Raw genomic sequence first — 26,738 nt, 5'->3', positions numbered from 1 at the left:
GTGTGTGTGTGCTCATTCCTCTCCCCAGGGGTGTTCATCACCAAAGGTGACGTTGGTGTGGGGACCATCGTGGGCTCTGCTGTCTTCAACATCCTCTGCATCATTGGTGTGTGTGGCTTCTTTGCTGGCCAGGTATGATGTCATAGCAGCATTACACTGTTGCTGCTGACCTGGTGGCATTTTCACAGAGTATAACCAACAGCCTAAAGTCATCTCTAGATATACAGCCACATAAAAACAAAGTGGGAGAAAGTACTCATGCATACATGCATGTTGATTTATGCATGCATGAGTCCTGTGCCTGACAGGAAAGCTGACCCATGTGTAAACCACATTTGGACATTTTATATCCATAATTTATGCAGGTTTTAACCTTCACTGTAATAATATGTCTTTTCATTATTTAATCTTTTGCAATTGTCAGTATAGTCAGATTTGTATCGCATGTGACTTTCATGTTTCATGTACAACAAAAAACAAAGTTCAGAATTAACCCTTGCGCCTCTCTTTAAAAAAGTTGTTGTCTTTAAAAAAATGCCATGAAATTATTTAGAAACATTATTTGTGGGAAAGTGGGCTTTCACAGAGTTCAATCTTTTAACTAACATCAGTCCTGATCATCACTACCAATTTTGACATTTCTACCCTTTAAATGCCAGTTTGTTTACATAATGCAACTGTTGTTTTTACGTTTTCACGGGCTATCTCATTGTCCATCAGTATCCTCGTTAAAATTAATGCATTTTTATTTTTAGATAATTCAGGTGCAGGAAGTGAAAACCAGACAAATAGCATGTTTTTTGGCCCATAAGGCAAACTTGAGAAAATCGCTGAATCTGGTGCAAAATAGGAATTGTATTAACTACAGTTTTGAAGCCAGGGCTTCTAGAATGAAAGCCTGATATAAAAGAAAACATGATTTTATTCTGTTATGGCTGCAGGATCAAACATTGTGTTTTAATTGGTTACAATAGGGACATTTTGTCTTTAAGGGTCTAAGTACATATATAGTATGTTGGCTACACAGATTATTGTGTAATTATTATAGGCACTGATGTTGATCTTTCAAAATAAAATAAATAATTAATAAATCCCACCCTTGAATGAATGCAGCAAAAATGGCAGAAAAATTAAAAAGCCAAAAATGTCCCTAGTGAGGCACAAGAGTTAAACTTCACTCCACAGTCATCCGCCGTACTGAACACCCATTGGTTCAAAGTGGACACTTTTCATTTGATGTTTTCTTTTTATATTATCTCCTGTGCTTGATGTGCTTAATCAGCCACATTTACAAAGCCCCATCAGTCTGAACACAATAGATCTGTTTGTATCTCTTTTGTGCTTTGCCTCCCCAACGCTGTGTTGCATGAGATACAGAGATAACATAATTCACTGCAGCCTCTCTCTGATGCTCTCTGACATGCCAGGGACATGGAAATGAGCGAGAGTACAAGGATAAGCTCTCTGCTCTGAAAAATATATGCATTGGACCTCAAACAGTGATGCAATCCCAGATTGTGCATTACATAATCATAGTGAAATAATGAGGGAGAAGGGCAGGCGGTGTGATGGGGCTTGGAGGGAGCAGTAAATTCATCTTCACGTCCAGCCATTGCACCTCACTACTGTTTGTTAGCTTTGGCTGACTGCTCATAGCAGGTTCCCTCTACAAAGCACTGTAGTACTGTGAAGCAGAGTGCAAAGAAACATTTCAAAGCTTTGTTATGTTCTGACTTCACAGCAGCGAACGGTTCCACAGCTGGGAGTGGCACATTCAAGATGTGACTCCTGACCCTCTACTTACGTATATACATTGTGTGCTGTGTGGGAGAGCGTTACAGCGTTAGTCACGGCATTGTGGGCTTGATAAACACACAGGCACCTTTCCTACGTAGGATGGCACCTTGCAATTGGCTTTTTCAATGAGTGTGTTCCAGGAGGTCAACTCTCCTGTGTTTACATCAGTATGGTAATGATGTCAGAGGCGTTTCTGTATCCCGGTGCTACATGAACTCCAGCATGGATAAGTGTTACAGTAAGAGTGTGTGAATTGAAGTTGCATACATATTTTTTTAAGTGTCCTTATCTCTGTTTTCCTATTTTCTTGCAGGCAGTGAAGCTCTCTCATTGGGCTCTCCTCCGAGATTCAATTTATTACACATTTTCTATCACGGCTCTCATTGTGGTAAGAGGTTATATACTCACAAGCTATGAAATGTGATTAAGTGTGGGTTGATTGCAGAAATTCTTAACGCTGCCACTTACTACGAAGCATAAAAGGCCAATTTGAAAGTGGAGTTCATGGTTCTCAGCTTTGGTGTCACTTGGTACACTTTCATCAGCTGTAAAAGTCCCAAATCCCCAAAAGACTCTCTGCAGATGTGTATGTATGCTCTCTATTCTCATAGGAAAAGGGACAAAGCCTACTCAGGGACCTCAGTATGCATAATAGGAAACAATTTTTAAGTGTACGGATGTAAAGGAAATCAATAGTGGTAGAATCTACCAAAGTACATTTGCCGAAGACCTTTATTTAAGTACAGTTTCATGGTACATATTTCCATTTTATGCAAATAAAGATAATAGACAATTAAAGATGCAAGCAGCAGTGGACGGGCCCTCACATGTTCATGCATCGGACACTGCATTACATAGACATTATGTTCTGAGTGGGGCTGGAAATAATGTACTGCAAATGTTGTACAACTTCCTGTGTCCACTACATAGCACTACAGTGCACAAACTAATTATATGTCCTGGTGCTGTATATGATGTTTAGACCACATCATGTAAATTTCAGCATGCAATTTTCCACAAATTATGCTTTCCATGCATTAGGGGTCCCTATTTAGCTCGCTAAATACATATGGCCACATTCATTGTATATCCTATACCAAGGGCTAAAATCTGTTCAAAGGCACTTAAGCCTATTGTTGTGTATTCTTAAAATTTAAAGCAATACACAAAATTGAAGATGGCTGACTTTCTGTCAGGCAAAAAAAAATTCTAAGAAATTTAATACAGCATTTCAGGAACATCAAATTAACTTTATCATGACATGCATTAGGGGGCACTATAAGTCCTGATGGCCACACCCAAGCCTAATGGCTGCTGAAATCTGCAGTTGTCGGTAGTTCTGACGAGTTTGGTCTTTTTTGTACATTTTCAAGAATCTCAAGCCCATCAAAAATGCAATTGCTCATGTGGAATGATATTGTTCTCTACAGAGACCATTGGAGCCCCTGGCAACTTTGTGCTTTGTGCTTTATAAATCATCAAAAACAAATATGATCAGCCCCTAAATTATAATGATTCTTCTCGGCTAAACTGCTGGACATATATAAAGTAGCTAAATTTAGCCCCACTTGACCAATTACCACAGCAAAATATTATAAATGTTAATGCATCTATGATAATAATAATCAAATGATTAATGTAATACATCTATTAACATAACACAGAAGCACTGTTTTACATTTGATACGTTATGGATATTTTGCTTACAATACTTAGAGACTTATGCTGAAGTAAAATGTTGAGTAGTATGTAAGTGTTTTTAAATTGATATTTTTTATAAAGTAAATCACATGTACTTGTACACGTACTTACTTTCCTTCACCACTGGAATGAAACTCAACTTAAAGCTGGTAAAACTAACCTAAATTGCATGTGGTTTTATTTTTGTGAAGTTGACTTGGCCACCAGCTCATGTGTTCTTTCATTTCATGCACACAAAAATAGATAAATAAGCAGCATAGCTGCACCCTTGTGATATGACAGTGTGTCACAGTTTGATCCATTACTTCACATATTCTGTGCAAACTCCAGAGCAAATAAAATCTAAAACCCAATGAACCGAAAGGTCACACTTTGACCTTTTTCTCTGGCTGAGCTCTGGTTTGGTCATGCCCTCTAGTGGAGTACATGTTGAAATGCAGAATTAAATGAACTTTCAATTACTGCCTCTATCTCATGTCCCTTGTGTCCTCTTTGTCTTGCCTTTATAGTTCATCTACGATGAGAAGGTGTGCTGGTGAGTAATGAGTCTCTCTCTTTCTTCCTCTCTACTGAATGACTGCATGCATTTTACTGACCTTATGTTTGTGTGCAGGTGGGAGTCTCTTGTCCTGATTCTCATGTATGCAGTCTACATCCTCATCATGAAGTAAGTGTCATCACCAGAAACTGCTCATGCCTTCACTTAACTAATTAGCTGCATTAATGTGAAAACGTTGCAGCCCCTTCTTATTAATTTGTCATTGGCAGGTTTAACGGCAGGGCACATCGTTACTTTGACCGTCGAAAGAAGAGCTCTGTGAATCTGTCCAACGGGCTGACAGGAAGCACTGACCTGGAGGATAATGTCACGTGTGATGCCACTGCAGTCCTGCTCAAGAAAGGTAACACTTTCTGCTCTAATTTACACAGCAGTTGCCCTCTAAGAGGACTCTGTAGGGTTTTGCTGCTCATCTCTGCGCACTGAAATTTACATAAAAATAAAGGCAGCTGGGCCACCTCTCCTCATCTATTTTTGTTCAGCTCCAGGATAAGACAGTCCAGGATGACTTTATCGACAAAGTTCTGTCTATTTTGTCCTGGGATGATTGCCAGCATAGATCCTCAGCACAAAAGCTGCACCATGCTGTCCTTCCTTTGGGCTGTGTACTTGCTGAGACGATGGCTGATGACTGATCCCCTTGTCACTGAAGAAGAACTTTCACTGCCTAATGAAGCCCACTGCTGAGCTTCCACCTCCTGCGCCTCTATACAGAGGAAACGTACAAAACAGCTCAACTCAATGTTACTCCCCGAGTGTGTAAATGAGTCAGAATTAACTGCAGTAAAAAAACACTTACCCCTCAGAAACATCAGATCATTCATCTGCTCATTAGTGTGGTGGCTGCCACCTTGCAACTTGTTCTGCTAACTGGACCAAGGAAAAGGAGACAGCAACACAGTAGTCTCCCTGGTGGCCCACTTGCTGGTAAGGTGATACAGTTGATGCAGTCTCCTGCCTGTAAATCCTCCTTGTGAGCAGGTGAGTTGCTGTTAGTGTCCTGCATAGCTTGATAAACTACCAGGGATGTTCCCAATGCCTATGGCCAAGCCATGGTTTTATTTATGGTCTGTTTGGCACAGTGGGACCAGCCACCAGAAAGGATAAGGAAAATCTCCTGTGTCCTCCACTTCATCCACCACTTCCAGTGAATACTTCAGTGTTTGCATTTTCTGTCAAATGTTAGTAATGAGACACAACAACAGCTAACAGGAAAGGAGCATCTTTAGATGGTGTCTAAGGCCTACACACAGCACTTCAAGACTCCAACTTGCTTCAGCACCGCCTGCTCCATCAGCTCATTCTGTACTTAACTCTCGGGAGAGAAGCAGTGAGATGAAGAGAACTGGGTGGCAGTTGCTTTAGCTCCTTTGGGGGAGGTGACCTTCTACATTTCTGTTGTCATGCCTCTTTAACGGGACTCTGGGGAAATGATCACATCATCTACTATGGCTGATATTGTAAATATTGTGCTGCAACAGTTGCAGCCACTGGTGAGCAGTAAAAAGGTATAGGGGACAATGAAAGTGAGCGGTTGACCAATGTTAAGTCAGACTGGCTGGAACTGATACTGTTGCAGGCTGCTGAGAGCCTATGGACTCCGGACATTTCACATTTCATGCTCAGAAAAATGCACATCCAAACATTTTTATCCTGTCCTGGCATTGCAAGCTTGTTTGGGGAGGTTAAAATGAGGTACAGTGCCTGTTGCACTTGTTTTTTGCTGACTATCACACAAGAACCTTCCAGCGACACATTCTCTTGCAACACAGTAGAAATGTTTGTCAGGCTGGATAGCTAATTAGCTAGTCAGATGTAGCACACTGAACAGCTTTAAATCTTACCTGCAAGATCAGTCAGTTTATATGCCAATTAGCTAGTAAGCTGTAGAGCTAGCAGCCAAGCCGACTCAGCTGTCAATCAAACACCCACTCACGTGAGAGGAAATGTTCTGTTCTTTCAATAATAAGACATGTGTTAGGACTGGAATATATTTTAAAATCACATGATTTTTGACTCAGGGCTAGTTGCTCTTTCAGTTGGATTAAGAAGTAAACGATCAGCACTGCAGTGAGATGACATGTGTGTTATTTCTCTCTAGCTAACTTCCACTGTAAGCCGTCTGTGCTGATGGTGGATGAGTTGCTGTCTGCGTACCCCCACCAGCTGACTTTTTCTGAGGCCGGCATGAGGATCATGATCACAAGCCATTTCTCCCCCAGAACCCGCCTTACCATGGCCTCTCGCATGCTTATCAATGAGGTACATATATACACTACAACCAACCAGGTACTTGTGCTGTTGTCAGTGTAAAGACTGTGGAGCAGCTTAACTCATTTGAAAAAATAGTAATTGTGATTAGATTAAAAAATATATATCAGTTGTAACACCTGAACGCTACATGTTATGTAGATGTGAAACTAGCTGAACACAGAAGTTTGAACAGAGAGCCAAAAGTAATTGATAAATTGATACATGAAGAAATAAAAACGTAGAGTCTAAACAGTTTAAATATTTCCTTTATTCATAGTTGAAATAGTTAGCTTAATGTCATGACTAAGCAGTTCAAATAGATAGCTAAAGTAAGTTAAAACCAGTAGAAGTAGTTACGATGCTGACCAAACCAACGTAAATACTGGCAGCTCAAAAGTATGAAGATAGTATCCACTTTGTATATAATGAACGGTATACATTTTGGAACATACATTGGGAATCGATGAGTTAATTTGCTAGGGCTGTGGGGGTACTTTAGACTAAAACAGTTGGGAACCATAAATATACATGACCTCACATACATGTGTACACTGTGTTGGACTCTACATTGAGTTATGTAGTTTTACATGATGGCACAAGCTATTTCAAATTGGGAGCTGAAGTTGAGATGCAGCAAAGCTTCCCTCAAGCAAAAAGTTTTGTCAACTTAAGTTTCTTAGAAAAATCCCTGCCAAACCAGAGTCTTAGCATAAATACAAACTAAATAACCCTGTCTGGGTTCAACAGAAGAAGGAGTAGAATGAATGTTAATTTTCTTCTGGATAAAACAGCCAACATTTTCTCTCAGGCACCTGTCTGCTGCAGACTACAGTCTGGATGGAAATCCAAACCAAACAAACAAATTTTGGCGGAGATGAAATAACATTAACTTCTGCTTCTGACAAATACAAGAACCTTTTTTTTTTTTTTTTTTTTTTTTACTGATTTCCAGAATAGAAATAATGAAATCAAACTTGGGTAGTTAGCTGAACAACAGCAATACAAAATGTCCAAATGTATTAATGGAAGTATTAAGTCATAGCTAAATGTTGTCTATAATATTATTCTGTAATTCATTCCAGAGACAAAGACTGATCAACACCACTGAGACTCGAGTCAACCGCATCACTAACGGCGACTCGGACTCCGCAGCCAGGGCTCAGGGGAGGCGGGGCTTAGAGAATGGGATGGGAGGAGTTGAGCAGGGTCTGAACGGGAGGTGTAGACTACAGCGACTTGAGTCTGGGAATGACACCGAGAATGAAAACGAGGATAACGAGAACAATGAGAACGACGAGGAAGGAGAGGGAGAAGACAACGATAACGGCCCCCTGGTGCCTTTCTCTATTCCAGGTACAGCACAGATGACAATTTGAAATTGAATGATCTCTGTTAATAAATGTTTTTTAGTACTATCAATCATCATATATATTATCCCCTCTTTGTCCTCCTCCCTTCAGCTGGGGCGTGTACCAAGCTGAGGTGGCTTGTTATGTGGCCTCTGTCCCTGCTTCTGTTCTTCACCGTGCCCAACTGTTCCAAGCGGCGCTGGGAGAGATGGTTCATGGTCTCCTTCTTCACCGCCACCATCTGGATCGCTGGTCTCTCCTACATCATGGTCTGGATGGTCAGTCCAGTCATTCTCACTCACTAACATGCTGAAAGATATTATCCTTTAGGGCTTTTAGTTTTAGTTTGAGGGGCTATACAAAAATTATTTGATCTTTATATTTCTTGAAAAAAGTGAGCATATAGGTTTAATCATGTGTGTTTGAGTATATGCAGAGCAGGACATCGTCCTTTGACTGTATCAAGGCTTTCACATATCACATCATAGTCAACTATTTGGTAATACTGGACCAGTATATCAGGTTTGAGATACAGAAAAGAAATGGACATTTATTGTAATTAGTGTTTGAACATCTTTCCCTAGCAACCAGCAAGTAGAATTGCATTTAGTCAAATGTTTGACTATACTAAAATGCAAGTTGAGCATAACACATATCAACTAATGGGTGATTTTAAAGACACATTTTTTATTATATTATTATGGACCTCGTTTGATTATTTTCAGTAATCTAGTAACAACTATTTGCTCTTGGCTGGAGTGTTCTATATGTATCATTTCATTGTCTCTGCAATGAGCCGTCCTTATCTAGAGCTGACGCAATATGGTGGGTGGCTTTGGTCAATCAGAACTCATATAACTCATATAACTTCAAAAAGTCATAACTTTTCCTAGGGGGTAGTCTAATAAAAGATATTAATAAGACTGGGAAGTGGCCTTGCCTTTTACAAAAGAAGAAAACATAATGTTTAGCCCAGTACTCTTTCAAGTCCCTTAGTAAGATTGCTGTTGCGCTTAATCCTTTTGCATGCTGAAAATGAATGCTTTCAGTGATCACCAATGGAACACCAAGCGAACAGTATGTGGTATATAAACACTACAAGATACAAGAAAAACATGCTCATCTATAAAATCCTGGAGAAAGCTGATCTAGACTCAGTTCAGTATCAATTTTGTAAAACTGAAAATGTATTGATCATGAGAGACAGGATGGTTAATGAGGGTGCATAAAGCAGTTTGTAGTCTTTATTTAATTAGCTGTACTGCTGAACAATGTTTTTCTACATATAAAGAGTAAATATTTTCTTTCAGGTGACTGTGATTGGCTTCACTCTGGGCATTCCAGATGTTATCATGGGCATCACCTTCCTAGCAGCAGGCACCAGCGTCCCAGACTGCATGGCTAGTGTTATAGTTGCACGGCAAGGTAACCACACACACAAACAACAAAGGAAGTTAAAAACAATATATGTGTTGGGTGAAACAAAGCTGAAATGATGTTCAGAGAAGGAATGGTGTTACACAGCAGAATATTGCTTGTCATAATGACTTGTCTCTTGACTGTATACAGACCTTGACAGTGTTGCTCTCCTTGCCTCAGGTCTGGGAGACATGGCCATCTCCAATTCCATAGGCAGTAATGTGTTTGACATCCTGGTGGGCCTGGGCTTGCCCTGGGCACTGCAAACACTCTGCATCGACTACGGCTCCATCGTGAGTGCTTCTCGGCTCAGCCAGAGGAGATTCTACTGGATTTAAACCAGAATAGAACAGAGCTGTGTTCATGAAGGACGGTAGCATTAGTCTGTAATATTCAGTGCAGAGCAGTGAAGGAGTTGTACACAAATACACCCACACAATATTTGTTGGAGCACTGCACAATTTATCACCTTGCACTGAGAAGATATTATGTGTTAATTAGCCTGCTGATTACTCCTCACATGAGAAAAGACATTTAGAGTAGGTGTAACAAAAGTCATAAATATATGATGTAATTCGGGGGAGGGCTAGAGTCATTTTTTTGTTTCAACCTGGAACCTCGACAATACTATATCCCTTGTGATGATAATCACTGTGTTTGCTTCCTCAGATCTATCTTAACAGCAGAGGACTCATATTCTCTGTTGGACTCCTGCTAGCCTCAGTATTCGTCACAGTGAGTACCACATTTTTTACACTTAACTGTCCTGTCCTGCTAATTCCCAGGGGCTAAAGCACATTCATCCAACAACTTTGAAGTTTGGAATCCAACCATAGGCATAGATTTTTAATATAGGGATGATATTGTTGAGAGATATGATAAAAGAAAACATAACTCAGCCAGCTTGTGGAAAAGGACAGGAAAATTATATAAATGTAAAATATGTACAGCGGTTATATTTGGCTTCCTGGATTTCACCTTGTTACTCCCTGTAAAAGAAACACTAGGGGACTGGGGAATGGGGAATATAACTGCCTCCTTGGTGGAAGGAGAGCTTTCAGGTGAATGCTTCGGGTGGAGATGGGGCTTATGTAATACTATAGAGCAACACATGCACAAGACAAAAAAACATAACAGGGACCAGCTCATAAATAAAAAGCTCCATAAGGCTACGAGAGGTGAATTACTCCATTATGAAAGGGGTGTTTTGGATATGCAGCATGCTGCAGAAGAGTCATGTATTAATAGTAGCTGGCTAAACTAACTTGCACTCTTTGTTCCATTCATTTGTTTTGAATAGCTTACATTGCCATTAGATAGCAGTGTTTGTTTGGTTTTTACTCTTAACACCATGACTGTTTCAGAGCAATTCACAGCAATCTCCTGAAAAGTGTTGCCAATAATGAAGTGCCTTAAACCTGCATTGTTTCTAATGGCCAGCAGGGGGTGACTCCACTGGTCGCAAGAAGCGGTTGGACTCTAAGTCTGCTGTATTAGTTTAATTAGTCTCATTGGCTTTCCAAACTCGGGTCATGGGGGGTTGGAGCTAATCCCAGCTGACATTGGGCGAGAGGCGGGGCACACCCTGGACAGGTCGCCAAACCATCACAGGCCTAACACATATCTGGTTGTCTTGAAGTGTCTTGGTCAGCATTTGGCTGTACTAAGACACACTGTTAAGAATCAGCTGTTCATTTTAGTACTTTGCTAACCAAGCTAGCTAGCTTGCACTAACTGATAACTTGGTTCCACCCTCTTGCCCCAAATTTAGTTACTTCTGGCTCCAAAAAACCAAGAGGTAGGTGCTAGAATGTATCCATTGAACGTACTTATGAGCATACTACAAGAAAATAATAATCTACTTTATAATTTATCTTAAAAGTAACCCAAACCCTGTCTTTTAACCTTACCTTAACCTTAACCCTTCATAGCTAGCTGCTAAGTTAAGTATTGACGCTTGGGCAGTATGCCAGTTACTTTCAATAACTAAGTTCAGGTGTACATTCTAGCTTCTACCAAACCAAGATGGGGACAGCCAAAAACCAAGATGGCGAAGACTAAAATGCCAAAGTCAAGGCTCGAAAACAATAGTCCACATACCAATGGGTAACATCAGGATGTCTACGTCCACTTCTTTTGTACAGTCTCTGAAGACATATGTAAATAATGGCAGATAACATACTGATACTCAATGTACCTGCACCCTTCCATGTTCCACCCCTCCAGGACCAGCCAGTCTCTCCCATTGGTCTAACCTCTGTCCACTTCAAACATGCTCATAAAACAGGAATTGTTTAAAATCTCCTTTTTGTATTCATTGTGTACTATAGTTAAGGTTTTGTTCCCTTTCACTAATTCTTCTCTCCTGTCTGCAGGTTCTCGGCGTCCATTTGAACAAATGGACTCTGGACTGGCGGCTTGGTTTGGCCTGCCTCATCTTGTATGCCATCTTTCTATGCTTCTCCATCCTCATCGAGTTCAATGTCTTCATCTTTGTCAACCTCCCTATGTGCCCAGACATCCACTGACCTCCCTCATCCTCCTCTTCTTTGTCTTCTTCTTCCTCTGGTTAATGGAGGACACCACACCTGGCTTCCAGTTTCTCTGCGCCTTGAAACCAAGTCCTACCTTTTATTTTTTCAAGTAGAAAAATAGAGCTCGAAATGATTTATCTTTGGTGCAATACACACAAGACAGAAGACACCGGAAGTTTAGTTTCTTTGGAGACCATACAGGAGGCGTGAAAAGAAAGTCCCAGCAGCAGAGATTGCTGCCATTTATCTAATGAACTGACAGGTTGGCTGGAGTGAACTTACCTGTATTAACACCAACAGTGAGGCTACTGTTGGTGAAGAAGCTGCTACTGTTACTGACTGACTGACTGACTGGAGGAAAGAGGGAAATCCTGCGCTTACAGCGATTTTTAGCTGGATTGTTTGTTACTCTTTGTACAAGTTTGGATATAAGCACACGATTAAGGTACTTTTAAGTAAAACTGGCTTTTTTCTGTATATATTTGGAATTATATTAGTACTAATATTAGCTGATATATGGGATTCTCTTATGCACAACTGGATCAGTCTTGCCGAACTGAATGATCCAGGGTCATTGACAATGTTGTATGTTTTACCTTAGTGATTTGGTCTGCCAGCAATACACTCAAAATGCTTCAAGATGTCTCCCATGCTCAGTACCAGCCAATACAGCATGCTTGTACTGTACTAGCCACAAGTCAACTCTAGCTTTGCACTGACGGAGAGAATCTAGATATTTAACACTATTCACATAGAGTCTATTCTTGTTTGTCTCTCTATAGGCATAACCCAGTACATGTGGGCTTTATTTTTACTTAATATAACCCACACAGGAAATGGAACTGCCTGGAACTGACATCCAGCACTGTCACTTTATTGATTAGAGCTATTATTCTATTATTGCAAAGCGTCTACAGGTACTCTAAACATATAACTACTGAATTTAAAGTTCCCACTAGACGGTAGACCTCCTGTAAATATTAAAGAAATAGTTTTTAGTCTCTGAGTTGAGTATAACATTGTTACTTCTTAAAGCCAAAAGTATTTTTAGATTAGGAGTAAGAGTCTTAGATTTGGACTTAAGAGTCAGCTCGAGTGCACAGTGTGTGTGTGTGTGTGTGTGTGTGTGTGTGTGTGTGTTTGAGTGTGTGTGTTTGTGTTCATGTTTGTGAGTCCCCATTTGTGACCTCTTAAACAGGAGTCCTCATGAGGGAGCAAAATCAAGTGTGTGAGTGTGTGTGTGCACATGTAGCTGTCACAGTCTCGAGGGGAACCAAGGACACCACTGTTACTGGGAAGACATAATCATGATTTATTTATGAATTAATTTATTCAAAGATCATGTCTAACCTCCAGTTTCAGCCCTTTGGATCATGTACAGTGTATTTAATGGAACGTTCTCCGCTCATTGACGACGGAGCTGTACAATGTACTGTACCTAATATATAATCTAAGTACTGGAAACTGACTTGATGTTGTTTATATTTAAGAATAGAACTTTATAATTTATAAGTTTTGTATAGTTTGGAAAGATATTACAACATTTGTATATTGGTACAAACACAGTGGTTTTTGACGATGATGCACGGGGTTGCCTCAGAAATGTCCTGGATTGGTGACTGAAAATGCAATCTTTGTCTCTGGTCCTAACACGGGTGGAATATATTGCTAATCCGCTTGTTGTATTAGTGATGAACCATGGATGTGAAAGATTCAATTCCAAATAAAAAGGAAGTGCGTACTGACGGCACACCACCCCCTGAACTTTCACTATTGTTTCTCAGACACAGTGCTTTAACTCTTGTGCCATCCCTTGTATTTGAGGCTTCAAAACCAATGCTTGTGGCCATTCTCCTGCTTGTCTTTGAGCCAAAAAAACCCACCTTTGTCAACAGTATTGCCACTCTGTTTCAGCATGTGTTCAAACAAAATGTGGAAGATATGTATTTTTATTTTTACCTTGAAGGATTCTTATTGAGAATTCTCTTGTTAATAGAGTTGCTGATTAATTAAAGCATCATCTGTACATGTTGATGCTCCTCCTGCAGCCACAAGAGAGTGCTGTAGAGCTGTGTTACATTATCAGAGATGGCTGTTATTTGGGGTATATTTTCAGGTAGGCTACATATAGAGATAAATACTGGTCGGTTTGCATGCCTCTTTCATAAATCAAATTATTTTGTGTGTATTTTAATGCATTTTCCAAGATCAAAAAGGCACTGTCTTGATTATGCTGTACATATCAGAGGGATATAATGTTAGAAACACGGATGTTGGAATAACTTCTGATGAGCAGTTATATTTGAAATATATACTGTATATAGAATGTAGGCCTACAACAGTTAGTTTTCAGCTAATTAATGTCGTTTTATGCTCATGTCTTTTGAATTGTTTGTAAATCCTCATTTTTGTTGATGAGGACCTCTGGGCAGAGCTCAGAGCTACAGAGAGATGAAGATGTTGGCCTTGTTCCCAGTGGTCTTCTTGCAATAAACTGATTTACATACACAAATCTTCCCCATGACTTCATCATTAACTACCCTAGAGAGAAGAAAAATCCTTTTCATTATTTATTTACAGGATATGGTACCAATTACTGATACTACCTTTACTGATGGTACAGACTTTGCCTCTAATATTCTTACAATCATGGTGTGCATGTGTTAATGGGACATATTTTGTTCATTTATTAGTTCATACTTGTATTTTGTTTCCACTAGAACATGTTTACATGCTTTAATATTCCAAAATACTTTATTTCACTTTATTTTTCTCATACCCATTTTATTTTTCTCATCTGTACCTGCTCTTTCAGTGTTTGTGCACCCTCATTACAGCCAGGGAATGAGTGTAACAGCACTGTAGCAGCACTTTCTACCAATAGTATAGTTGTGACATCACTATCTTATGGAAGTCCTGACCCTTCAGAGAGTCCAGTAAGCCCCCGTGAGTCCTCCAATATGACATCAACCATTGGTTTGTGGACTTCAGTTTCAAAGCCTCAGGTTTGGCATTTTGGCATGCGCCATCTTGCTCTTTTGGAGAAAAAAAAAGGATGGAAGGATGCTATGTTGGTAGCTAGTGAAATGGAAATTCAATATTTTTGGAGATTTTGCTGACTTTACTTTTGCTTCACTGAGCATGGACGTCATTGCATGTCCTTAACCGTCAACATATTCCTGAGAAGTGGTCCCGTCCGAGGAGGGGCTTCCTTATCTTTACTTACAGAAGTTTTGGCTTGTGTGATAAGACGTATAAAAAACCTTGCTTTAACCACAAGCAGCTATCAGTTTGCAGTAGTTGCTGGTTTGCTTTGCGTTACACTGATCCCTTTAAACAAGTTTAATAAATAAGTGCAAAGACTTGGTTGGTGTCCAATATTGTTATTTCAGATTTCCCATGATATTAACACTAGCGCTAGCTAGCTAGCTTAGTTAGCAAGGTTTGTCTATAATTGAAAATGAAAAGCCCACTCCTTAGAGTCTTTTACTACTAGTCATTTATAAGCAACCAAAATCTTACAAATAACTTTGATGAAGTAAAAACACACCATAAAAGGGTCAATTACAAGATAGTTACGCCCTGAAGCATGCTTTGTTATATTGTCTATTTTATTCTAAATGGGACCATAATTCTCACAAACTTTAATCTCTTTTTACAACCAGTGGAGTCTCCCCCGGCTGGCAATTAGAAGGATGCAGGTAGGCACTTCTTCAGTGGCTTCGCTTTTCAGACCGAGGTTACCACTTGGGCCCACTCTCCAGCTAGAACAATCCTTGAAGGCAATTTCTGAATACAGGCTGTCATCCATTTCTTCATGGATTGAGCATTTTGATAGACCTGCAATATAATAAAGAAAAGACATTTCATGTTTTACATATAGGACCTTCATCAAGTTTGACTATTTGACTGTAACATGTTTTAAATAATTAGTATACATTTTAAATATATAATACATATTTTATAAATTGTTATTACGGATCCCACAAGTTGACAAAGCATTTGAGGCCCTTCTTGGTGAGCTAAAAAGACAAAAACAAGTATGCTGAAGGAGAAGAAGCAGGAATAATCAGAATCAGAAACACTTAATTGATCCCCGAGGGAAATTTGCTTGTTACAGTTGCTGCTGTATAAGAATAGAATAGAAAGTAATTCTGTAAATAAATAAAGGTGAAAAGGTAAAAAATAAATAAAAAAAATAAGCATGCTACACTTAATATACAACAATATAAAATAGAAATATGAAATAAAGAATAATTTTGAAGTAGGTAGAGATATGTAGAAATAGAATAAAATAGAAATATGGAAATATAGACATAATTTGAAGTAATCAGGGATATGTACAGATATGTATATATGTTTTACAATATGGTGACCCAAAACGGGACATATAAAAAAAATTCCATCAACGTTTGACTATATGTAATATGAAAGGGCTTCATCATAATGATGGACCCACAGAAAATTATTATTATCATATTAATATTATTATATTATTTAAAAAAATAATCAGCTTTTAAACATGTTTCACTGCTTTATTTTGGTTTTATAAATGAATCACGTTGTTTTGTGTCTGGTGGAAACATTAAAAGGTACTTTGCAGGATGTTCACCCCAACAACTTAAAGGTGATAACTACTATATCAGTGCTGTGCTTACAGCTTCTTCGGCTGACCCCAAGTGACCAAATAAATACGTTAATAAATTATTTGTTTACCATGAATAAAACTATTGGTTACAACTTAAAAACATAAAAAGACGTAAATTTTAACTGTAGCCTTCATTGTATTTTAAGGTAACTATAGTTCATCAACCCACACAAAACGGCACATTATACAGGTATATTAATATTTAGTTAATATTTAATAACATTATTTATATCTTGAATATTATACAGCAACTGCACTGTAAAAAAAAACAACCTGTTGTTTTTACGGTAAAAAAAACGGCAGCTGTGGTTGCCAGAACTTTACCGTAATAAATATGGTGTAACTTTTTTTAATATTACGGTAAAAAGATATTGGCACTGTTGATTTCAAATTTAATTTTGCCATTTTATTCCATTTTTCACCATATGAATAAAAAGTTTTTCCCTCAAAAGAAACGCTGTTCTGCCATATAATTGACAAGAAAATACTTTAAAAATAATAATATAAATGAATAAAACAACAATAATAAATAAGAACTTTAACACATTAAATAACATTAAAACTAAACTAGACACAAACAAACATCAAACATAATTACCACATGAAAGACAAGACAAGAAAATACTGTATTAATGCTGCATAAATTAAAGATTTTACCATTAAATATTACAGTATATTTTTGTTAGAGATACGGTGTTTAGTACACTTAACAGTGAGAAAATGAATTTTTTTACAAAAGAAAAATGCAAAAATTACAGTGGTGCTTGTATATATATTACATTAAATACATATTACAGTGTATTACAGTGTATTATTACAGTGGACTAATGTTGTTGTTTTTTTAAACGGGAAAAAAATACTGTTTTGTCTGATACATTTACGGTGTTTCATTGTTACTTTTTTTTTATTTTTTATTTTTTATTAATTTAGACAAAACACAACTGAATTAACTCGTTTATCATTTTACCGTAAAATCTACAGATATTTTTTTTACAGTGTGTGTATTTCTATTGTAGGTCAAAACTTTCTACACAATAATACTTAGTAGTTTGTCATTCCACCATTTATGAGGCAACTTACACATGCATGTTAGTTACCGTACTTGCTTAAAAAAGTTTACCAAAAAAATGCTTTGGATGTTATTTGACGAAAAACCGCCCAAAATTTCCGAACAAAAATGAAAAGTCAAGGTAAAACTCGTCATTCCCTCCTCAGCCAATCAGGTCGAGGCGTCATATTACCACTTCTCTCCTCTTTGTCTCTCACACCTCAGTGCAGAGATCCAAGCCCGGTGTCTGTCTCAGTCCGACATTAAACCATGTAACCGAGTGAGTCCGGGGACAGTGGGGCTCCTCGGTGTCACCCGAAAACCAAACAAAACGACAACAAAACAACGCGGCGGCCATGACTTTTGTGCACGGAGCATAACCGGACTACAATACCGACTCAGTGGCGTTGAAGGAAACGACTTAAAGGTGAGTTATGTTGTCTTCTTGCAGCGGTTCACTTGTTGACTGGACGGTCAATTCTGGCTCTCACCAGCAGGAAAAGTTTGTTTACATACTTACTCCAACTTTCATGAATGTTTTTTTTTTTTCCTGAAATGTTGTTGTTGTTGTCTTTCTGCAGAGAGTTAAATACCTGTGAGTAGAAATGTTCCTGTTCGTTCTGTAATTGTAGGAATATGAAGTAAACTCATTTTATTATCTATAGTGACTCTGCAGAGACTTTGGAAACAAAATGTTTACAGTGAAAATTCATTCCAATGGGTCAAACCATGTTGCTGTGATAGCCCTCTTTAAGAGAGGAGAATACAGCTTAATAAAGATGATTCAAAAGCTCTGGTATGAGGAAAAACCTTCATAAAACCCAAGTCAGTTTTTCTTTTAGTACCTTGGGAGTCCTGGAGCTGGAATCTCCCACAGGAAGCACAGGGAGTTTTCTGCATGTTGAGTTATACAGATTGAAAGATATCCCTCTCTTATCTGTGGCAGTGTATTTATTTAATGGTGTTTGCTTAACGGTCACTCCATTACTCCTCCAGAAGCATTGCTGGACTTGCACAGGGCTTGATCTCTCACAGCAGCAATGTTTTTTTTTTTTTTTTTTTTTTAAGTTCAGTAAGTTCAAGTAAGATTGTGCTACTTTTTGGCCCAAATACCTCAAGCATTTCCTGACAATATAAAGCTTCTCCTAAAAGTAGTAGACTACCTCATGTGTGTGATGTGCATGGCTGCACATCACACACATTTCAAAGTACTTCGGAGTACTGGATTTTACTTTGAAATCCAACTTCCAAACCCCAGGCCTCAGGTGTACAAAAATGAGAAGAGAGGTTAAACTTTTAAATTTGAACTTTAAATATGACAAGACCCTCACAGGCGTTATTAATAGAATCACTTTTTTATTAAAGGGATAGTTCAGGATTTTGGACACTAAGTTGTATGAAACAATTGCCAGTAGTGTAGTGGATGTAAGGGACAATAAAGTTTTGTGAAGCATTTGCTTTATTTCTTTATCCAACTAAATGGCATTTTTGCCTTAAAAAAAGGCTTTAGCAATGGCAAATGAGTGTTTTTTTCAGCCCTTTGTTGAACAAAGAGCTCCATCTAGGCTCCGTAAATAAAGCAAATGCTTCAAGAAGCTTCGTTGTCCCTTCACTAATGAAAAGCTATTAGCCTACTTAGCCGGTTCCCACTGGCCTGTACGCTGTACTAGCTGCAGCACCATCATTATATTTGCTGACTTTTTCAAGAAACTAGAACATAGTGCTAAGTGAAATTAGCTTCTGATATGCACAAGGATCGTTGTTTTGTAGTGGAATGGGTGGACTCTTCGTGTTCACATATTTTTGTGGAGTAAAACTGTGTAGTTTGGTGACCTTGCCAGATGGCCGGAACTATCTATTCTAAAATCTGATACCGGCCAGAACTCCGACACCAGAGCTGTTCTTCACTACTGGCAAGTATTTCATATAACTCAATAACTATCATGTTAAATGCAGAATGAGTAGGATTTGTCTGTTGCTGTTTATAAACACAAAATTGAAATTAGCCCCTCCTCCCCGGCTCAACGACAGCTAGCTAATTGGCAAGTAAGTGGAGATTCCCGAGCTTCCGGCTCATATGACACAATATCAGCCAGGCCACACGCAGAAACGTCCCAAATGAAAACAAAAGCCAAAATACAGGCAGACGGCAGAGTCTCTGCAGATACAGACACAGCCAAGGGAGAGGGATTCTTTTTCCAGAAGAATTCTACTCATTATGCCTTTAATAACTGAAATAGGCAAAGCATAAATAACTGCATCCCTACTCAAATCTTAATATGCTGATGGAATATTAATTTACAACAATGCATACCTCAGATTTTGATTTTTACATTGTCAAAGTTTTGACAAAAAAAAAATCAGATGCTGATTAATACTGCAACCGAATCCTCCAAATAAGAGCTGAATACATTTAGCATCGTTCTGTGGCAGCTGATGGACTCTAGCACTGAAATATTTTGGGCTGAGCCCTGTATTCCAAATAAAAATAAACAAAAATATAAATCAGTGCTTAAAATAAAAACAAATAAAATACCACTGCCCTTATCTCCCAGAAAGTCAGGCTACCCTCCCTTCATTAACAAGAAAATGTGCAAAGACCTCCTTCCTAAATTCATTCATTAATATTATTCCACTATATTAGAGCCCAAAGTTATAAGAAGGTATGAAAGTATGTAGGGGCAACATGTTGCAGCATCTCGCCATTTCCTTTCTCAGTTCTCAGAGGTGAACTTTTTTCCTTTAGAAATATGTAAGACCCGTCTGAACCTGACTAACCACTTATCATCTGCCACTGCAGCTTAGTTCTTGTGCAGCCCTCTCTGTTTTTTTCTAAATGAGCAGTGAGCTGATGTTTATCGAAGTAATAAAGGGGCAAATTTCCTCATTTAAGCTGCTTTGGAATCTGTTGGAGAGATTAGCTTCACTGAAAAACCAAGGATTTTGGCACAAAGAACCCTAGTTACATGCTGCTATGTTGAAATGAATCAGCAGTAAGGTATTTTAATTAAAAATAACTTGTCAGTACTAGGTTAGGGTTATGGAGCTGATAGTGTTTTTGACCTTTTAAAAAAGACATCTGCTTTCTTTTAGTGCTTTGGTTTTAGTCGTTCCAGAGAGATGTTTCAGATTTTCCTGCTTTTAACACTTTCTGTAATTTTCTATTTTAAAGTTAACTCTGGTCTAACCACTTCTCTCTCCGGGTATAACTGAGAACTTTTATAAAAAGTGATGTCATCTCGACTGGACAAGGAAGCGGCCACTCAAGTTACCGGTGTGAGAGTAAACTGTCCCTGTGGGGGATGTTAACACTGAATGCTTTCACAGGAGTAACACTGCTGTCTGCTGTAATCCTGCTGCAGGGCATGAAATCAAACACTCCCTTCAGCTGCACAAACCTCAGACTGGAGCTCTGACTTTCCTAGCGTTGCTAACTGAACTGACTATCAGCTTTATGTATTAATTTAAACTATGTTGGTGAGTTTTACAGTACAGGCCAAAAGTTTGGACACACATCAAAACTATGAATAAACATATATGGAATTATGTACTTAACAAAACAAGTGTGAAATAACTGAAAACATGTCTTTTATATTCCTCAAAGTAGCCACCCTTTGCTTACTAGAATATAAGACATGTTTTCAGTTATTTCACACTTTTTTGTTAAGTACATAATTCCACATGTGTTCATTAATAGTTTTGATGAATTTACAATGTCAATAGTCATGAAAATAAAGGAAAAACATTGAATGAGAAGGTGTGTCCAAACTTTTGGCCTGTACTGTATATCTGCCAAAAACCTGCAATAAATAGTGTAATTAGACAGTATGGCTTCTTTCATCCCTGCCAATGTTACAGTCAGAATAGTTGCAGACTGGGTCAGATTAACCAGCTAGGAGACCGTATAGTGGCTAAGATTAATGGACTCATTTTCTCACTTCAAGTATTGGAAATACATCTCCCATCATGCTTAAGGGATGGAAGCATAATATAATGTTGCAATGGAGTTTGTTTTGAGCTACACATTGAGGCTTGTTGCTCTGATACCACAATTACAGATCACTGGATTACTTGTGATTAGGGTTGCAAAGGGGTGGAAAATTATTCCAAATTGGAAACTTTCCATGGAAATTATGGGAATGTTTAGGAATTAACTGGAAATTAGGGGTAATTTAAACTAACTGTACACTGTAATAAATTATTCTCTAGTCATTTCATTTTACTTAATATATTTGATAAAATGTATTAAATATAAATGCGTCCTTGATTTTGAGGAAGTTGTTTAAGTAACTTTAATATAAAAATGTTTGAGATAGAATCTACTTATTTTGATCACATTAAATATAATCTTTATGTGTAATTCTAAATCAAGAGAATTGTGAATTAATCCAACACAATAGAATTAGTCTGTTTTTAATTGACAGGCACTTCCTGTTAAGTTGTTATTAACTCAACTTGTAATGTAGTTAGATTTAATTAATAATATTGCGTGCAATCTGTTGCCTCAATTTTATTGAGTAGCTATTGTTTATCTTTTTTTACAGTGTATCATATCCAGATATTAATATAAACATTTTTGTTTTGTCCTAAGCAGACATCCTTGCAAAATAATATAATTAAAAAACTTTTTCATTGAGCAACAAAAACATGAATGTTATGTTAAATATTACTCATCCATGTAACAACATGTAAATGCTGAATTGAACATGTAATGGAGGAATGCATAGTGCATGTAGAGGGCATGGCCTCAAGATATTCAAGTGTACTTGCATGAAATGTGGTTGTTTTAGTCAAGATTATGCCAAAATATATATTTTACCAACCATATTTAATTTCCCTGTTAAGGGCCAACTTTCAGTTCTTAAATTCCTGGTTTATTCCAGTTTATTCCCATAAATTCCCACAAATTCCCATGGAAAATGTCCAGCTTTGAAAATTCTAAATTGCAAGTTGCAACCCGACTTGTGATTCAGAAGAAAGCGTCCAAACATAATTATTAGGGAAGATGTGAAGCTATAAGAAGCATCCTTTCGTTTTGTTAAAAATGAAGAACATGACTATTTCTGGCCTCCATGGGCCTCTTATGGGCCTCTTATGGGCGGTGAACTAGGTCAGGGAGACACCTTAAAAACCCTATAATTTTAGTCTATTTTATGCTTTAGTGGTGAATATTCACGGGGAAATTTACGATAAATCAAAATACCACAATCTAATTGCTCCATAGTGAGCATGAAGCCTGTGGGGCCCGTGAGGGTCTGGGGCAGCATGGTTGGTAATCCAGTGTTGGTTACAACCAGGATTGGGCTGAAGTCATTTAGATCCACTTTCCAGTGTATGTTTACCCTTTGTTTATCTTCCATATCTCCTCCATGACTCAAAAATAACAGGCACTGCTGTAATCATTGTAATTGAACTATTTTCAGATCCAAGTTCCCTCCCTATATGCGCTCTTCTTCTTTCCTCACTGTCTTCCTTTTTAATGTCAAAAAATAGAAGTTATGTAGAGACATTCCCCACCTCCTTCCTGAGCTGGAACCACTGGCTTGATCCAGTGTCTCTGGTGCTAATTTAAAGGGGAGTCACCCCGAGGAAACATCCCGGACTTTTCTGGGTTGACCTTTAATGTGGAAACTTGTGGCTGGGCGGTGCTGGTGCCTGCTTCTCACCAGGATTTAGTCCAGTGACAGTGTTTTTGTCGGTGATTTTAAACGTTCACATGTTGCTATTGCAAGACTCCTAAAGCTGTGATTAGAGGTTAGGCTGTTGGTCAGGTTGGTGTTTGACTGACAGATGATTCATAAACATTTCATGGAAGAAAAAAAAAAGTAATCCTAACTTTCTATTCTTGAGTAAAAAAAAAGCTGTGAGTGATCAAATTCCTTCTCTAACCAACACAACATGGGCCAGCCGGTTCAGCTGAACTTGCAGAGAACCACTGACCCAAATTCTACTCTGTGGCCACACTCACATGTACACACACACACACACACACACACACAGACACTCTCACGCACACGTACATACAGAGATTTGTTGAGCGTTTTTTTTAAAGAAGTGCCATGCATTTTTTAGTAAATAAAGTAAATAGCCAAAGTCAGTGAATTAAAATAAAATTCACTCTTTTTATCCCTCCCTCTGCCCTGTGAACACACACACACACACGCACACACACGAGTGCACACACACACACTATCATCTGGTTTGCCTCAGGGCAATAACATGACCCACGTGTGGGAGTTGTTTTCTGGAGTGGGTTTATGCAGCTGCCTGCAGCTCCCACCTCATGCTCTGCTGCTCTGAAGACAGCATGGAGCCATATTAGCCAAACACTCCTTACTGACTGTCCTCCTCCAAAAAACCACCCCATGTGTTGTTGTCCAGCAGCTTAAAATGCCACATATTTACCTTTGTAGGTAGTGGCACACTCACCGGCCATAGGATGAAGCAGGAATACAGAATATACAGACGTACCAATGTCAACTGAGGGAGGGTGAGATAGGTGATGGATGGGCCCAACAAACACAAGACTTTGACCCAGGAGACCAGTTTATTGTTATTTCAATGTTAATGATGTGTTTGAAACAGTGACGGTCACCTCAAGGTAGTACATGTTGATCTCCTGACACCAGTAGGGTCACTTGATTTAAAAACGCTCCCATGGATCATATTTGAAGGTAGGAACAAATGACCTATGTGGTGGTGTGGTTTAGAGGACTTGTTGCTTTAAACCAAATACAGGTAGATTTTGTTGAATTGATTAAAGAAGGGACAGACAGATGGTTAGAGAATAGCAACAAATGTGGATGTTTTTGTTCTGATTTAAAAGGCAATGATGCCCAATTTAAGATATATAAAGAACAGTGCATTATTGAAGCTTATAGTATAATTCACTGCAAGAGTCCCTAACAGGGTTGCATGCCTAGTTAGATCGAATGTCCAAATGGTTCAGGTCATCGTTTTCAGCAAAAGAAAAGTACAGTTGCTGACTTTTTCAGGTTCTTAGGAGAACATGATGTCTGTCTGGTAGCAGTCATTTTTGAACTTTCAAGGCAACAAATTAAAGAAAATATAGTTTTCATATAATAGTATGGAAAATGAAAATAAATGGGAAAAACTCAACAAAAAAACCAACAACATTAAACTGGACCAAAATAAAATAGGTTAAAAAAAAGTACAATAACTCAAGTGAAATCAGGAAAGCTTCACTGATAAAATCTTTTTTAAGAGGAGATTTAACAGTTGAAACTGATTCAGCCAGCCTTATTTCCTCTAAACCATGCAACCACATAGGATGTTTGTTCCTACCCTCTAATACAACCCACAGGAGCGTATCCTCAAAAAGCGCTCCTGCTGGTAGCAGGAGATCAATTATAGAAACTAGAAACTAGTGAAATGTTTCCTGAGTGTGCAGTCTGCCTGCAAATAGATATTTAAGAATTTGTTTTAGTATTTTAGCAAATGTCCTTATTGTTGGCTTTTTTGTTGAGTGTATAATGAGATTGATATAACTCTTTTCATCTAACTCTCAACAAAAAGAGCCACAAATAAGAGTTTACTTATGAGCACTACATATTATGTAAATATGAACAGCCATACATGTGTGTTGTTATGGTTACTTATGGCCAACAACTAGTTGACAACTTTAACAACACAGCCAAACATCAAGCAAGTGCAACAACACAAGACAGAGCAAACCAGTTAATATGAATTATTATTCCAACAGCAGGAATGTCAGCTCTGTCTGGCAACCTCTTGCTCGGTCACACCCCTTTTCTTCTTAGCTACCTCCTTCATTCATAGTGAAAGAAACGAAATATTCGCTTGTGTGCGCAGTCTGCCTGTAATCTCATTATTGGGTTTCTTGCTGAGTGTGTGATCAGATGAAAAGAAAAGAAATTAAGGAAATGATACTGAAGAAGTGCCACTAACAACACACATGTCTGTATTTACTACCATCAAACACTGAAGCTATTCATCAGCAGTGATAAAAGACCGCACAGCCCCACAGCTAGTATGACACCCACTGGGAGAAAATTAGGGTGCCACCATCAGAGTGGGATTTACAACAACAATACCACAAAGCTTAATGAAGTCCTGCTGTATCTCTGTGTTATAATTATGATGCAAAACACAAAGAAGTCTGTGTATGTGTGCTGAGGGGGTCGGTAGGAGGGATGGGTGGGCTCGTATTGTGTCTCTTTTGGAACGAGATAATTTATTAACGCATGTTTGAATGTTTTGATATTTAACAGTTTCTGTTAAAGACTTATATGCTAATTTATACATTTTAGTATTAATGTATGTGTGCCTGTATTTGTGTGTTTACCTTTTGAACAGTGTGTCTCTGTGCTGCAGTGCCAGGGGGCTTTTCTGTAGTTCTCCTTTCCTGTGGGAGGGACACACGCTCAGATGTGTCTTTGTTTACTTGCAGCTGAGGCTCTTAAACACACACACAAAGACACACACGCAGTGATCTGTGTGCACTGAATAAGGAAAAATTGACACATGTGATTTGACTGTTTTGGTGTTGGGGTCAGAGGTGGTCAGCCAGGCTTCAGGACATTCCCACAGCTGGTTTGCCAAGTAGAGCTGCGACCAGGAGCTGCCCTGCTGAGAGGTAAATTTGTTTACAACAATATCCAGTAAGCTCTCTGGCTCACCCGGGCACAGAGGTTTATGCATGTGGGAAATAATATTTACCTTACTGTCAGAGTTTTCATTGGCATGGCCATCAGTATCAGATCTTTTACAGGATCAACAGCAGAAGGTCACAGAATCATCACTAGCTGATTTCTCGGAAATGTCCTCAGTGGGAACGTTTTAGTAAAGTTTGTTTTTTAATTTTCCCTCATACTGTCTGGCCCTCTGTGTCTGTACGTGGAACTGAAACCATCATGCCAGGGTATCAGTTGTACTATGAGACAGTCAGGAAATGGGGCAGTCTCAGAGGAGGTCACCATATCTCTTCTTAGCTTCCTCCGTGTACAACATCTGCAGACTCTTCGTCTCAGCCATGATGTCCAGGCTCCGGTTCAGGCACAGCATTTTACAAGGCTTGCAACAGAGGGGTATTACTAAATAAATTAGTATTTATGATACATTATTTTTTGGACACTTTGGGGCAGTGGAACAAGCTGCAAACACAAAAATGACATATCATCTTATAAAGTTCATAATTTGAATTAATATGACTCATATGACTTTGATTGTTCCCTAGCTACCTCTTACTTTGTTTATTGTTTTTTGCTGGGCAGGTAGCGTTTTGCTGCTGCTGGATTGATGAAATTTTGTTGGACTACATAGTCTCTAAAAATGTTGCTGCTGGCTTTGCCAGCCTACATTGACATCAAAACAAGACTGGTACAGCACATTTTTGCTGCTCGTCTTGATCGCTTTGGACGGGGATTGTGTCCTTGAACACTCAACGTAA

At 38.6% G+C, this 26,738-nt stretch overlaps 2 protein-coding genes across 2 annotated transcripts in view; both read left to right on the top strand.

Annotated features, from left to right (window-relative positions):
* Positions 1-12,436, top strand: part of LOC131970424 (sodium/potassium/calcium exchanger 3-like) — a 70,123-nt gene extending 57,687 nt beyond the window's left edge. The window contains exons 6-17 of the mRNA XM_059331819.1: positions 29-132; positions 2,111-2,185; positions 4,008-4,033; positions 4,112-4,165; positions 4,267-4,400; positions 6,159-6,319; positions 7,393-7,663; positions 7,771-7,937; positions 8,970-9,084; positions 9,259-9,371; positions 9,748-9,813; positions 11,454-12,436. Of these exons, the coding sequence (XP_059187802.1) occupies positions 29-132; positions 2,111-2,185; positions 4,008-4,033; positions 4,112-4,165; positions 4,267-4,400; positions 6,159-6,319; positions 7,393-7,663; positions 7,771-7,937; positions 8,970-9,084; positions 9,259-9,371; positions 9,748-9,813; positions 11,454-11,606 (1,439 nt within the window). The 3' untranslated portion in view covers positions 11,607-12,436. The remainder of the gene's footprint in view (positions 1-28; positions 133-2,110; positions 2,186-4,007; positions 4,034-4,111; positions 4,166-4,266; positions 4,401-6,158; positions 6,320-7,392; positions 7,664-7,770; positions 7,938-8,969; positions 9,085-9,258; positions 9,372-9,747; positions 9,814-11,453) is intronic.
* A 5,102-nt stretch (positions 12,437-17,538) lies between these two features.
* Positions 17,539-26,738, top strand: part of LOC131968670 (ras and Rab interactor 2-like) — a 43,906-nt gene continuing 34,706 nt past the window's right edge. Inside the window, 1 exon segment of the mRNA XM_059329660.1 lies at positions 17,539-17,735. The gene's annotated coding sequence lies outside the window, so the exon portion shown is untranslated.

This window comes from Centropristis striata, chromosome 1 (genome assembly GCF_030273125.1).
Source record: "Centropristis striata isolate RG_2023a ecotype Rhode Island chromosome 1, C.striata_1.0, whole genome shotgun sequence".
Lineage (NCBI taxonomy): Eukaryota > Metazoa > Chordata > Actinopteri > Perciformes > Serranidae > Centropristis > Centropristis striata.
This window is presented reverse-complemented; position numbering and strand designations above follow the sequence as displayed.